Source organism: Eutrema salsugineum, unplaced genomic scaffold (assembly GCF_000478725.1).
Source record: "Eutrema salsugineum unplaced genomic scaffold, Eutsalg1_0 scaffold_7, whole genome shotgun sequence".
NCBI classification, from domain to species: Eukaryota; Viridiplantae; Streptophyta; class Magnoliopsida; order Brassicales; family Brassicaceae; genus Eutrema; species Eutrema salsugineum.
In genome coordinates this window covers 1,688,551-1,704,110 of record NW_006256486.1, presented here as the reverse complement: position 1 = coordinate 1,704,110, position 15,560 = coordinate 1,688,551, and the positions used below count along the sequence as shown (strand labels likewise).

The window sequence follows — 15,560 nt, the reverse complement described above, 5'->3', positions numbered from 1 at the left end:
GAAGGGTTGAGACTGATATGCGGGAGCATGCTCCCTTACAGGTTCCCAACCACAAAGTAGTTTTCCTGGAAAGCGAAACATTCGATTTAGACAAACCACACGACGACGCTCTAGTAGTTCGTCTTGACGTTGGGGGGTGCGAGCTATCCAGGATAATGATCGATACCGGGAGCTCGGACGACGTGTTATTCTATAACGCGTATAAACAAATGGACTTCAGTGACGACACACTCTGCGGCACCAGATCGCCGCTAACCGGCTTCGCAGGCGAAACCACCTATTCGATGGGCACTATCACACTCCTGGTAGTAGCTTGCGGAGTCCAACAACTGACAGTATTCGAAGTTGTAGACCGCTCCGCCCCCTACAATGCCATACTAGGAAGGCCATGGCTCTATAATATGAGAGCAGTACCTTCCACATACCATCAATGCGTGAAGTTCCCAACCGCTGAGGGAGTCAAGACAGTCCGCGGAAGCCAACGAGCTTCCAGAATGTGTTACATGACTGGACACAAGCAGATCGAACAATCCCCTTTGTAGCAACTACAGAAACAAGAAGAGCTCGCCGAGCAGCGGGCAAAATGGGGAAACGACCCCATAACTCGCGGTCTACGCAAGGACCTTGTTGTCCCAGTCTGTATTGACGAAAAACACCACGACCGAGTAGTCAACATCGCATCAGAACTCTCGAGTTCTGTCCGCGACGAACACATAAAGTTCCTCAAAGAGAATATTGCAACTTTCGCATGGTCCACAGAGGACATGCCTGGGATCGACTTGCAGATAACTTCCCACGAACTAAATGTCAACCTGACCTTCAAACCCGTCAAACAAAAACGCCGCAAGCTTGGCCCAGACCGAGCCAAAGCAGTGAATGACGAGGTAGACCGACTACTTAAAGTTGGCTCAATCAGGGAAGTTAAGTACCCAGATTGGCTAGCCAATCCGGTCGTTATTAAAAAGAAAAACGGGAAATGAAGAGTCTGTGTAGACTTCACCGACCTCAACAAAGCATGCCCGAAAGACAGCTTCCCACTCCCTCACATAGAACGATTGGTGGAAGCTACAGCGGGACACGAACTATTGTCGTTCATGGACGCCTTCTCAGGGTACAACCAAATACTCATGAACCCTAAAGACCAAGAAAAGACTGCGTTCATAACAGACCGCGGCACATATTGTTACAAAGTAATGCCGTTCGGTCTAAAAAACGCGGAAGCTACTTACCAGCGCCTAGTCAACAAAATGTTTGCTAAACAGCTCGGTAAGACCTTGGAGGTCTACATCGAGGACATGCTCGTCAAATCTTCGAAAGAAAAGGACCATGTTGCACAACTTAAAGAATGCTTCGCAATATTAAATCAGTACGGAATGAAACTCAATCCGACTAAATGCTCATTCGGAGTACCATCCGGATAATTCCTTAGTTACATAGTGACTGAAAGAGGAATAGAAGCAAATCCTAAACAGATCGCAACCTTTCTCGAAATACCGTCCCCCAAAACTACGAGGGAGGTCCAAAGGTTAACAGGGCGAATAGTAGCCCTTAACCGTTTCATTTCGAGATTGACTGACAAATGCTTACCCTTTTACCAACTCTAAAAAGGGAACAAAAAGTTCCAATGGAACGAGGAGTGCGAAACGGCGTTCAAACAGCTCAAGGCATATCTGAGTGAACCGCCCATACTAGCCAAGCCAGTCGAGGGAGAACCTTTGAATCTCTATGTAGCTGTATCTCCCACTGCAGTAAGCGGTGTACTCGTTCGCGAAGAACAGAACGAGCAAAAACCAATCTACTATGTGAGCAAAAGATTTATAGACGCCAAAACTAGGTACCCTGCTATGGAAAGTCCTAGTGGTCGTAATGTCTGCCAGAAAGTTGCGACCATACTTTGTTATCGAGCTCACTCCAGATCTCGATGATGCAACACCATCCAGTCAAAAGTGGACGCTCCACGTGGATGGTGCGTCATCAAAACACGACTCATGAGTCGGAATCAGACTAGTTTCCCCAAAAAACGAGATTCTCAAACAATCTTTCCGACTAGGATTCCAGGCTTCCAACAATGAGGCCAAATACGAAGCCCTCATAGCCGGTCTCAGGTTAGCTCTCGGGATCGGAGTCCGAGAAATAAGCGCATTCAGCGACTCACAGCTTGTAACTAGCCAATTTCATGGCGACTACGTAGCAAAAGACGAACGAATGGAAGCATACTTAAACGTCGTCCGCCAAATAGCAAATCAGTTTAGCTCATTCGAGCTAACCAGAATTCCCCCGGGGGGAGAATACCTCCGCCGATGCCCTGGCAGCCGTAGCATCCACCTCTGACCCAATGGTTAAAAGGGTGATTCCTGTAGAAGGAATCGAAAAACCAAGCATCGACCTAGTTCCCAAGGCAGTCAACGTAGTAACTTCCTCCGACGAGGCCGGACCATCCAACAGACCCGGACCAGGGGTTGCAACCAGCCAGCCCGACAACCCGGTCAATGAATTTCCCAACCCCGAGAACCAATCCGCCCATCCAGAGTCTGAGGACGAACTGGATGACTGCGAAGAGTTCTCAGATAGAACGACCCCGGGAAGGACGAATTGCTCTTAATATTACAAACTCGATGGAGCTCGTTGATTCCAAAAGGAATTCAAGACTCCGCCGCTCTAACCAGCAGACTGCCTGACAACTTGGTCAATGAATCTCCGCGGAAGAAGTTAGGGTTCATCTGCGGGAACGCTAACTGCAGATCCGCCAGGATGACAAGAAGCCTCGGCGGAATCAGGATGGAGAGCCCGCATGCATCAAAGAATGGGGTGTACGCGACGCAATAGCCCGCACGCACGGTCTTCGCTTTCTCCCCTCTGTCTGGAACGATGAGTTCAATCGCCGAGGGAACGTCGTGGACTCGGCGGAGGCGAGCAAGCTCTTTCGGTGAAACGATCGAGACTGTTGGGACGTAGGGATGCTCCATCGGAGAATGTTTTGGGGAACAGAATTTTTCTCGAAGAGAAGTTTTTGCGAAAAATAGAAAACTGTTTTTCTCGAGCAAAGGAAATCAAGGGAAACTGAAAACCAAAATAAAAAGAAAAGGAGGTGAGAAGTTACCTTGTAGAAAGTGGAGGCGTGCAGTTATGGTGAAAAGACGTGGGAAGTTGATCCTTATAAAGTAGCAATTATTACTGCTATTGAGATTGATGAACTCCTCGCAAAACCAAATCTGAACCGTCCATCTCTATCTGCGAACAAGATTTTACCATATCTCGACAAGATTCGAATACATCGTATCGAGGAAAATCTTAGTCTTGATGATTAAATAAATCTCGGTCTTTCGTTCGTGGGAAAAACGCTCTGAACCGTCTGGATAAAATCTTGAAGAAGAGGGAAAATCGAAGTATCCCATAGTTAGTCGGCCCCTTTAGTTCGAAGCTCACTAAATGGACTGGGGGGCAAATGTTGGTGTTGGACTTGACATAAGTCCGGCCCATACTTCGAGTTAATTATCACATCGGCCTTTCTGGGCCCCAAGGCCCATAAACGAAAAGAAAGAATTTTGGAAGGATATTCGATAGGACGTGACGAGCTTTAAGGATGAAGTTAAATGGATAAGTGAAGATCCCGAAGATCCCGGAAGAATGGAGATCATAACGTCCTGCAAATCTTGAAGTATCGATCTATTTAGTATAAATAGGATATCGCTTCTATATAAAAGATCATCCAATTTCTAGCTAGAAACACACTTGTAAACTTATAATCTCATCAATACAATCCAAATTCGTTGATCTTAGTCTTTTACTTTACATCGATCTTATCAGAATTCTTGCCAAACTTCTTCTTCCACTAAACCAAACATTAAACTCTTGAGTGTGGATTTTAAGATCCACTTGGTTTGCTTATCATTGAGCTGAAACGAGTTGGTTTAACAGATTGGGGTGTTCAAGCGATAGTGTTCAAAACTGAAACGATAGTTGGTTTCTCCAATAAACCATCGAAAACCTCAAGTTTTTTAATTTAATTCTTAACATCAATTAATTAATATAATATTAATTAAGAAACAATCATGAAGTTCTCCTATAAACATGCTCTAAAGCGCTTGGAATATGATGAAGTGGTGGCTCGCCTTGCCACTCTTCGCCGGGGATAAGACAGAAACAATAAGTTCATATTGATACTAAATAGTAATTAGATTTGATCAATTAAATATCTAATAATTGTCCTTATCAGATTGAAATTAGTCCACTAGTTGAAGCTTTCCACAAAAATCAAAATAGAATATTGAGAAAGAGAATGGATAAGTGCTCTCCTGTTGCAACAATATAGATTATTATTTCTCTTCATGTGACAAAACTATTGTTATTTTATTCTTTAGTCTTCCGTTTTGCCGACTGTTTAGTCCTCTAATCGTTTTAAATGAGTTTACATTCGCGTTTTAAGTTTTAATTATTTTTATGTGCTTTTAACATCTGATCGCTTGGTAGGCAGTGGTTTAGAGCACGTTCAGTAGTGAATCTTCCATGGGTTCATCGAATTTTAAAATTAATGTTTTTGATTTGCTTTATGTGGGACGAACTTCGGGTAAAATCATGGTTCCAGTAATGAATCTCATTTCGAGGTTCATCCGAAATAAAATATATTTTTTTTTTTTACAATTTTTTTTGGTTAATACAAGTATTATAATTTAAAAATACAAATCGTTACCCATAATCTTAAAAGATACGATTTAAAAAAACACAAAATAATACAAGAAAATTAAAAACGTACAATATTTTTACATAAACATTAAAACTTAATTAGAGTTTGGATAACAACAGAACATAAGATAAAGATAGAGGGAATTTGTTTTGAAGCCCCAGCATGCTCCAAAGTACATTCTCGAGCAGTTTCATCGAACCCCGCCTTGTCTTCCTTGTACAGCTTCGTTTTGTCTTCATCATAGTAGTCCCCCTCACCTATTTCTGGGTTTGTCAGCATCTCATGAAGTTTAATGAAAATCTGATTGATGGTGTAAATGAGCGAGAAGTAGTCGTTAGTCAGCATCCTAAGGAAGATATGTCCACGATCTCCTACGTTGGGGTAAAAAATTTTGGTTCTGAAGAAGACCTGCAGAAATCGGGTTGTTATGAATCTTTTCCGAGTTTTAGGAAGAGAAAATAATTATTTAACAACCGATTACTAAAATATGAGAACCGTTTAAAGCGTCATACCTTGGGTGGCTTGAACGGATATTCTGGAGGAAAGTGCATGCCGATTTTGAAGACTCCGTTCTCGTAAGGCGATCCTGCTGGTCCGAAAACCACAGCCTCCCAATAAAACATATTTCCATTAACGGGGCCTAATCATATGTGTGAAACAAAAAAAATTAGTATTTTATTCAAAACTCGGAAACAACATAATTAAGCGTAATACAGAAACGAAATACATGTACTGTAGAGTGGGCTCTTAACCCTCTCAATTTTCTTTTTATGCATCGTCATGGCTCTCTCCCAGTATGGGACCTCCTCTTCCGATGAACCGCTGTTGTAGTTTGGCATTATCTGCCCAAAACAGAAGGGGATCAGTACAATACAAAGACAAACGATATAGCACAAAAACATTTTGATACTAATATACACTACCGAGCATCTAAACAACTACAACGATTCAGTACATCATATCATATCACATATATCATATCATCATATCATATCACATCGATTTAGCAATATCATCATATCATATCACATATACCAAACAAAAAACAGAAGATCGAATCATATGGACCCGATAAACTACTTAATCATATTCGAGAAAGGCATTTAAAGTCTCACAAAATCGAAAACACAAAATCATATTCGATAATGCCTTAAACATATAGACGAATGATGCTAGTGATAGTTGGAAACACCAATTACATCGAAACCAAACTCAGATTGAAAGCTTAAAACCATTAAATCATTTCCGAAATAGTTTAATCAGGGTCTAAATTCATTGAATTACACCCCATTGCAACCCCAATACACATAATCAGCTTTGTTAATGCATTTTAACATACACACGAGTAATGCATATGGAAGAACTAGACTCCAATTTGAACCTCAAAGAAAAGCCCCAATTAATTTCCCCAAATTGAAAAAACCCTAATTTCATCGGAAAAAAAATTCACCAAATGACAGTATAACATGAATTCGTATTCGAAAGCAAGTGAAAAACGGTTTAATTTCATTGTATTACACCCCAATTACAACCCCAAATGAAAGCCCCAAAATTTTTCCCCTTTTCATATGAACTCTAATTTCACCGATTTCAATTTCCTTTTAAATCTCCCAAAATATTAACTTCTAATCGTTTTCGTGTTTGAATGAAGTGAGATGACTCAAAATCGACACTAATAACCCAACCTAAACCACCGATTAGAGATTTGAAAAATTTTCCATGAAATCCAAAACCCTAATTTCCCATTATCGAATGAAATCGGGCAAAAGGAAGAGAAGAAACACTTACCTCGACAATAATCACGGAAACCCAACCCTCGGTTGTCCACTACACCGGCAAAAATCGACGGTTTCGACGGATTTGACGGAGGCGACGAGAATCGCCGTAGGAGAGGAAGAGAGAAAATAAAAAAACTTGGGAAGGAGAAATGAATTTTTGGGAAAAATAAATAAATATATTGATATATAAGTGATTTATAATAAAATATTTGTCTACGCATATAATATTTGTAAAAACAATTTATCTTGTTGCATACAAAAAAAAAAAAAAAGACTACCGATCACACTAAAAATGTCGAGATGATATATACGAATATCACTCACAAATCTCGTGAAAGACCCAATCCTCCACCAACAACGGCTTCACAATCTTTAAGTTTGGCTCCAATACTTTCCTTCTCCCAAATCTCTCTCCACTCTCGACGACGATAACTCTATCTCATAAAAGGCTCTAAAGGAATATATGTTTCCTTTCTTGAACTTGATTTAATAGAAAAAAAAACAATTCGTGTAATAAAGAAAAAAATGAAAGATTAATTACAAGTTGTTTTTATGTTTGTTTTTGGGTAATTTTGTTATTTACTTTGTTCTGGATCAACTAGGTTTTTGCCCAAACTCCTTATCCTAGTTCAAATCGTAAAAAAATATTGACTATAAATACAGTTGCTCTGGTTTTAATTTATTTATTTATTCTTCTTGTCAAACATATTTTATTCTGGTTTCTTATTGAAGAGAGATCATGGAACCTTTTTTTATATTCCTCATAGTCCTTCTAGTCATTGTGGTTTTCGATGTGATTATGCTTGTAGTGAAAAGCTGTGAGTGTGGAGGACCATATGGCAGTGGTGGTGAGGGCGATGGTGATGCTGGAGGAGGAGGATGTGGTGAGGGCGATGGTGATGCTGGAGGAGGAGGATGTGGTGAGGGCGATGGTGATGCTGGAGGTGGAGGATGTGGTGAGGGCGATGGTGATGCTGGAGGTGGAGTATGTAGTGGTCATAGCGGCACAGTGCTGGTGGTGGTGGTGGTGGTGGCCGCGGAAGCGGAGGATATAACAGTGGCTGCGGCAGCGGCCGATGTGGAGGTGGCTGAGGATTCTAGTTAGTTTCTTATTAAAAAAAAAAAAAATCATCATACTACGTACTAAGATTATGCTGCTATATATTTGATTTAATATTACAATTACGTTTGACAAAAAAATCAAGTTACTTAATATAAACCAGAGAAATAGAGCACAACACTAGAGTCAAAGCGGAACTAAAGAGCGCGCCAAGGGAAGCCGAGAATACATAACCCTAATTTCGTCGACGAGAAAACATGTCGGAGCTTCCTGAAGTATTGGGATTTGGGAAGACTATCAAGACGACGATAAAGTGATTGATGGAAAGTTTGGAGGCTTTTTTTCTTCTTCCCAAATCTAAAGACTTCATTATATTCATCCAACCAGGCATTAATCCCATGTGAGTAAACAATGCTTTCCCTAAAGCATTGCTGGGACGTGTCTTATGGTAATCAATTCATTCGCTTAGGTTGGATGGTCGTGGTTTTGTTGAAAATCATGGATTTGCTTAGACAATGAGTTTTGCTGAGTTTAATACAAAAAAAAATGAATATTGTTACAAAATTTTTTGTCACAATAATCACAATTTCGTAGTAATAAAATTATTGTGATGGTATTTTGACGCTTTTTGAACAGTCACAATAAAATCGTCACAAACTTATTTTCATAGCAAAACCGTCATATTATTTGTGACGAATATCTCTCGTATCTATATTGTCATTAATAGCGACGAAAACTAATAGTAAAAAAATCGTATCAATTAAAGACTATAAAAAATATCTCAAAATTATCACATTTTGCTACATGTATAATATCCTAAGTTGCAAATCGTAACAAATAATGACTAAAGTGTCGTTGCATATTCGTAGACTAAAAATATTGTCACAAAACCATCATATTGTGTGACTACTGGACTATTTCAATTTTGTTGCTTCTTTCGACAAAACTTTAGTCATAAATCATATAATAAGTGATGACATGAAAAAGAAATAATTAATTTTTATTATTATTTTTAAGTTATATTATATTGTTTCGTTCCAAACCGAAAATTGGAGTTGGTTTACAAAAAGAATAATCGAGACAAAAGTTGAACCGGCTACACATTAACCTAATGAATAAATCGCCTAGCGATGCCCACCCACCGAACCGCCACGCCGATTTCCGCTGCTGCAGCTTCTTCTTCAACCCCCAATTAACCTCCTCCTAGCTCTCGCTGCCTTCCTCTAGCAGCATCGGAGCACCAGAGAATTTATTTATAATAATCCAAGCAATATACCTTCAGATAAAGAGAAGTAATATTTATTATTACCCATTAAAAATGACTCATTTGATCGAGAGGGAAAACAAATCTATCATATGAACCAAAAGCATATTTCAATCTTTTCAAATACTTGCTTCCTTCAAATCCTCTAGCTCCTCCTCCGATGATGCCACCACCACCACCGAGAACTCCTCCTTCTCCGTTATGCCACGCCTGATCCTACGCCGCAACCTCCGCCTCACATCACCTCCGTCGTCTTCTTTTCACCGCTGGGGATTTCGTCTCTCAGTCAAACTTCTCCGCCGCTCACAACTTGCTCTCGATCCTCTCGGCAAACTCTTCTCCTTATGGCGATTCCACCAAGCGGCTCGTCCATCTCTTCACAAAAGCCTTGTCTGCCTCCGCCACCACAATGCCTCTCCACCACGATTACACCACCCCTCAGCACCGCCGGAGAGAAAACAGTAGAAAACCTCGAAAACACTTGCTCTCGGAGATGAAGGTTTACTTTTATCGATGTCCTCTCACATCGCCGGCTAGCAACAGAGATGCTCGGAGATCAGATCTGATAGTCGGCTAGGGTTTTCGCGAGAGAGAAAAAGTAGGAACAATAGTTCGGTTTTTAGAAAAAGTTTCCCAAATATATAAGCATTTAATTTAGACAGCTTCATATATGCATCAATAATTCAATATCTCTTGCATGCTAAATAACATGTGGCATTGATTTTGTCATCATCTAATTTTCTTGCGACATCTTAATTAATATATGATATTAATATGCCCGATTTTATATTTGCTAGATTTCGCTATCACATCACCGAATTGAACAAGTTACAACATATTATCGTCATACATACATGAATATGAACTTTGACTGGAAAGTATATGACAAATCACACAATTATTTCAATAATTTTTGGAATAAATTAACGTTTATAACTGTAAGCACATACATTATTCGAATACTCAATTCATGGGACAGAAGAATTTGGTAAGAATTATCCAAAATAGGGTCATAATCACAATAGTATCATGGACTGGCTCCAATATAATATGTATGGTGGGTGATTGATTACTTTGGATGTTCCATTTACATACTTTACTATCAACAATAGAATCATGGACTGGCTCCAATATAATATGTATCATTGACTGGCTCCAATATAATAACACAAGGAGCCAAACCTTATGTGTTTGACGTGATTAATTAGAACAAGGAGCCAAAGCGAGTAACCGAATTGTCCTGTTTTCGTGAATGAAAAACAGAGTATTGATAACACTAGTTTTCCTGAATGAGAACAAGGTTTTCAAGGATAATCTTCACTCCTGTTTTCACAGAGAAGAAATAGGTCGACGGAAGAGATGTGAAGGAAAAAAAAAATCGACTTGATTCTTAAACAAAAAGGAATTGAGCAGCAATTTTGTCATGCTCTGATACCGTTTTTGAATCGTGAATATTAAATTTATTCCTAAGACCAATTGGCTAATGTAAATATAATTTATATTATTTAAATATATATATTGTATATGTAAAAATTTGTTTATGATTAACGTGTAAACAAAATAATTCTAAAGTAGTTTTGTAGCTATTACATAAATAATTATGACTGAGTAAAACTTCTATAAAGTAATTAAAATACCTCAAATTTGTTACCGTATTTAGGTTGTAATTGATTACGGTATTTTTTGTATTCAATTCGAACCAAATTATAAGTTGCGTTTAGTTACTATATTGTTATAAATGGAGACTATAAATTCATTCACAACTTCGTAACAAAATTATGACAACATATTTGGTCATAGTACTGTCACCATTATTACGATACTAATTTTTGTCACAATTTTGTCATTAATTGTGACAAAAATTGGTTACAATTTTAAAACATCACAAGATTGTGACGTAAATGCTACTTATTTGTGACAAAAAAAATTAGTCACGATATTGTATCTAAAATGTAACAAATTTGTGATTAATAATTTCTGTATCAAAATTTTGTTACAATAACTTAATTTTTTGTAATGATTGGAGTGTGCCGGACACTTATTCAGCCATGGTGACTCGAGGGAAACAAACCAGAACAAATTTTATTAATCGAATGTATGATACTGCAACTGGGACCTGATATTGAAAACGTCGATTCCAATAAAAGAGGGACATAGCGTGACAAAGGAAGTCCAAAGGGTATCCAAATCGGTAATCGGGTTCGAAGCACTGAGTCCTGCACGGGTTCAGACACGTCTTATAGGTATGCTCACAGACAAGATCACTCCCATGTGGTTCACTCGGTTGCTTATCTGATCTTTCGTCTCACTGCTCGTGATGAACTCAGGATTTTGATGTGTTCCATGTGGGTCGTAGGTCTCTTTCTCATGCCGGGTAGTTTGTAGGATTTTGTGATGGTACAAACCGTCTTTGCCGATAATGAAAAATACAGTTAATTCAAAAAGATCGTTTGTTGATTGTGAGAAAACTCCCAAAAATAGCAAATTCCTATCGGTTTTTGCTCGCCTGGTCGCATGGTCGTGTCTTCTGGGGGAAGCGATGGATCCAGGCATAAAAAAAGGTTCAAAAAATAATAATATAATGATTGGAATATAATAAGTGCATGGAAACAGAACGATTTACCTTATAAAATTCGGTATGTAACTTCTATGGATTGGTTTTTTTTTTTTTTTTTTTTTTTTTTTTTTTTTTTTTAACTTCTATGGATTGTTTGTATCAATAAAACTAATTCTAACCAAACTGGTTTCGTATATGTCAATATAATACTTATATAGCACGGACCCCTTGCAATGTCTCGTTCGCAGTTTCAAATAATGTTAACACCAAAGTGATCAAACTGAAGAAAATAAATGACTCACTTTCCTTACAGAATTTTGAATTTTGAAACTCCAACGAAACCAGAGACTTATATATGACTTCAAATCTTAAATGCACAAAAAAACGACATCATTTCATAGATGAATAACTTAATGTTTTGAATTAAAGTTGTTGGGCATCATTTCATTGACTACGTAAATAATTCTTGTGTCAAAGATGAAAGATCTCACCACCATTTTCATCGATATTTACAAGGAAATATATATATTGAAACTAACATTCAAGAGATTATGACACAACTTTGTCTTCCAATCAAAAACCTGGCACAGAATCCAGTATTATATTATAGCAATTATCTATGTACAGCTATACACATTGTCTTTCATTTAATACATAATAAATCTTTTTTTTGTTTGAATACATAATAAATCTATAATTGCAGTCTAACAATAAAAGAAATGAGGATTGATTTATATTACAAGGTTTAAATCAATATTGAATCTTACAACCACATTGTATTCTCGACATGATCATGAACTGCAACTACTACGTACATGAAAATAAAATCTATGCTTCTTTATTTTTTTCCGGACAATACCTTCGATATCAACTCTTCGATAAAGCTGTATTGCTTCATAACTTCATGTCATAATAGTAAACATACAATGACTTATTATCAAAGTAATAAGTACGTTGAAGCACAATGATCTCACCAGCCGGAGTGACACATGAGAAGCTACATAAATAACCTCCTATCAACATCAATGCGTTTTCAGGCAACCATAAAGTAATCTTGGGCCATTCTTGCTTCTCGGCATTCTGCATAATTCATAAAGCACATATATTGATGATGATCAGGCAAAACTAGCATGTGGGATTCAAGTAGATATAGTTAATCCGACAATTTCTCGTCAAAGTTGTAGACCTGTCTAATTCAAGACTCAAGACTCAGGAGGCATCATTTGATATTTTTTGGTACACGGTTTTTGTAACCCTTTTTAATTTATATTTTAGTGTGCAACAAGAGAGAAGAGTAAAATCTATGTTTAAAATATTGTATTTTTAGACACTAAACAGATTTTCGAAAGAAATTGTTAACAAGTGTAACAAAAAATTGACGGCAATAAGTATTTCTGGATAAAAATCCTCTAAAATCTTGATGTTGATTTAACCCCAAAAAAAAAACTCTGACATTTATGTATGTTTGGTTTCATGAAATCAATGTTTCGTAAATAACATTATCTAAAAGCAAATGTCATATACAGGAAACAAATGTGTGTGTGTGTCTGTGTTTTTTTTTTTTTTTTTGAGCTAATGGCAATTCAAGTTTAAAGCAAGAGAAATCAAATGTTTACATGAGCCTAAGGCTTAATAGCGAAAGGAAAGAAAAAAAAACTCAGCGTTCAGTACTTAAAATAAAAGCCCAATTATATAAAGAAAAATTTACATGTTTTAGCACATTTTGACTTTGAATTTACAGATTTTAGCACTTTTATTTTAAATAGCATTTTCATTTAGTTATCTCCAGCGAAAAGACATCATCGCCATTTTTTTCATCATCTGTCCCTAAACCAGCAACCATTAAACCACATTAAACCAACACATCTTAACCGATAATGATTTCTTCTGGTTTTCTACATCTGCTTTCTTCATTCTCTTTTATTCCTTCGTTCTTTTTTTCCTTTCTTCCTTCGTTCTTTTATTTTTCTTTTTTCTCTGTCCACATTTTCTTCTTCGTTCTACACTTTCTTCTTCTTTCTTCCTTCCTTTTTTTTTTCTTCTAGTTCTCTACATATTTTCTAATTTGGGAAAATAAGAGGTAAAAGCTCTTCCGCCATTGCCGCCGCTAGACCTACTGCAGTTGTCGTTACCGGATCGTCATCGAGAATCACAACAGATCAAGAATCACTACAGATCTCTCAAGGAAACTCGATTCAGAGGCGTGAGGAAGAGACCTTGGGGTCGGTTCGCAGCGGAGATCTGTGATCCATGGACGAATTAAAAGAAGTATATCCATGGAACTAATCTATACCCAATATCTGTTTTAGTTTTTTTTTAATCTAGGTTGAACTTTTCTAAGATCTGTTTTTTGTTTTGTTTTGCCTAGCAACATGTCCATGTCCGCTTGTACATGTATATGATCCTTATTTGTTTATCTTTATCTGTACTTACTTCAATAGACTATATTTTAATGTGGACACAGCTTTGTGGACGCATCAGTGTGGATTCAGCAGTATAGACGCAGTGGTGTGGATGTTTTTGTGTGGATATAGTGGTGTGGACGCAGCGATATGAACGCAGCGGTGTGAATTTTTCTACTGACGTTAACTAGTTTATTAGCCATGGATATGTCTACATATTACAGTGTGAACGTATCCACGAAGATAAACGCGATGCATGATAGTCTTTCGTTTCAATATGGTTGTATCCACAAGGATGATTGGTTACATATGTGGATACGTTCACATTTGTGCAATGCTTTTTGTTTACATATACTTTTCGTTCACACTTCCATATAATTAAAGTTTTTTTATAGTTTCTCATAGCATAAAAACGGCTTGTAGATTTATAAGTATAACTGTATAAGCAATGTTATATTGGCTTGAAGATATGTAAGCACGTCCATAACTACAAAGAAAATATACAACAATTAGCTAGAAATCTATCCATGTGGACCTGTCCATGACTAATCAAAAGAAAAGGCCAATGTGAGGCACCACAGGATCCTTCAACCCAACAATAATATGAGAAAAATTAAAGTCTACATGGCGAATAAAAATCTTAAACTCTTTATGTACAAATGAAAGTCCATCAAAACTAGTTACAATGCGTTTGTCCGTGTAGTCACAACCTTCAGATATCTTTCTAAAAAGAAACACATATCCAATAGATTGAGAAGGAATGAAAGTCTCACCCAAATAATAATTCTTTGTGAAACAAACAAATGCACATATATACAGAGCAATTTGTAGTTCACATGGATAAGTCCATGTACAATTTGATATTGGTGAGAATATGTGGCCACGTACATAGCAATTAAAGTAGGTATGATTAGTTAGAAGTTGAACACAAGAATCGTTAGGTTTATCCCTCAATTTTTTCCTGCCTAACAAAACTTATGTGTACGTGTCCATTAACAGACTTTGTGAAATTGTTTCAGAGACGGAAGAGATAAACCATACGGCAGAGTATTCAGAGCAGCCACATCGAGTATTCATTGTTATAGACCTGTAGTAACATGGTTATGCATTTATTATTTTATATTCAGTGTTAGTGTCGTGATTAAGTGGACAAGACTATATGGTTTAATATATAAGTTTCTTGGACACATTATTATGGCATGTTTGTATGGACACATGATAATATGAAGCTCTATTTCTCTATGGACATAACCATATGATCATGCATAACTAATATATTGGAACAATACATATGGTCGCGATACACATAGGTCTTCATTTTTCAACAGTGTATTATTGCTATATTTTTAAATTATTCACATCCACATAATTTTTCACTTTATTAATCGAACCTGTCTTTATGTACATAACCATATGGAATAAACCCAAATATATTGTACTTCGTGGATATAACCATATGGACATATACGCAACTATATTGTACTTAGTCTTATATAGCCACATTATATGGACATAACCAACTTGTCATACCTACTGGTTTTTACCATAAGCAGGGCTATATATATGTAATTTGAGATGCCCCATTATATTCATCTACATATGATTATTATCCAAGTTACTTAAATATCACCTTCAAATACTTGGACTTATTTACTGTCAAAGTACACAATTAACAATCTATTTTTTAATGCCAGTGTAATGGTCACGTACACATCCACAGCTTGAGCTAGCTCATGCCACATCAACAAATAAAATATGGCTCCAATTGTCAACAAACCAACAAATTCCGCTATAACAGCTTAATTACATGGTAGC

The 15,560-nt window shown here is 37.3% G+C and overlaps 3 protein-coding genes across 3 annotated transcripts; 2 read left to right on the top strand and 1 right to left on the bottom strand.

Moving 5' to 3' along the window:
- The first annotated feature begins 17 nt into the window (after positions 1-17).
- LOC112082819 lies at positions 18-980 on the top strand. Its single transcript, XM_024150346.1, has 2 exons — positions 18-467; positions 543-980. Exons 1-2 carry the CDS (start codon positions 18-20, stop codon positions 978-980), a joined length of 888 nt encoding a protein of 295 aa, XP_024006114.1.
- A 3,791-nt stretch (positions 981-4,771) lies between these two features.
- LOC112082818 (ubiquitin-conjugating enzyme E2 28-like) lies at positions 4,772-6,598 on the bottom strand. Its single transcript, XM_024150342.1, has 4 exons — positions 6,473-6,598; positions 5,412-5,526; positions 5,197-5,324; positions 4,772-5,092 (listed from the first exon to the last, which is right to left on the bottom strand). Exons 2-4 carry the CDS (start codon positions 5,521-5,523, stop codon positions 4,772-4,774), a joined length of 561 nt encoding a protein of 186 aa, XP_024006110.1. The 5' UTR covers positions 5,524-5,526; positions 6,473-6,598.
- Positions 6,599-7,201: 603 nt separating this feature from the next.
- On the top strand, positions 7,202-7,567 carry LOC112082817 (acanthoscurrin-1-like). The gene has a single exon (XM_024150339.1). It carries the CDS (start codon positions 7,202-7,204, stop codon positions 7,565-7,567), a length of 366 nt encoding a protein of 121 aa, XP_024006107.1.
- Positions 7,568-15,560: the final 7,993 nt, after the last annotated feature.

Excerpts from the sequence above, each read along its gene's own strand:
- LOC112082819 (XM_024150346.1), top strand. The coding sequence starts at position 18 with ATGCGGGAGCATGCTCCCTTACAGGTTCCCAACCACAAAGTAGTTTTC. Across the intron at positions 468-542 it reads CCGCTGAGGGAGTCAAGACA|CAACTACAGAAACAAGAAGA; the intron begins GTCCGCGGAAGC and ends TCCCCTTTGTAG.
- LOC112082818 (XM_024150342.1), bottom strand. The coding sequence starts at position 5,523 with ATGCCAAACTACAACAGCGGTTCATCGGAAGAGGAGGTCCCATACTGG. Across the intron at positions 5,325-5,411 it reads GAGCCCACTCTACAGTACAT|GCCCCGTTAATGGAAATATG; the intron begins GTATTTCGTTTC and ends ACATATGATTAG. Across the intron at positions 5,093-5,196 it reads ATCCGTTCAAGCCACCCAAG|GTCTTCTTCAGAACCAAAAT; the intron begins GTATGACGCTTT and ends CGATTTCTGCAG.
- LOC112082817 (XM_024150339.1), top strand. The coding sequence starts at position 7,202 with ATGGAACCTTTTTTTATATTCCTCATAGTCCTTCTAGTCATTGTGGTT.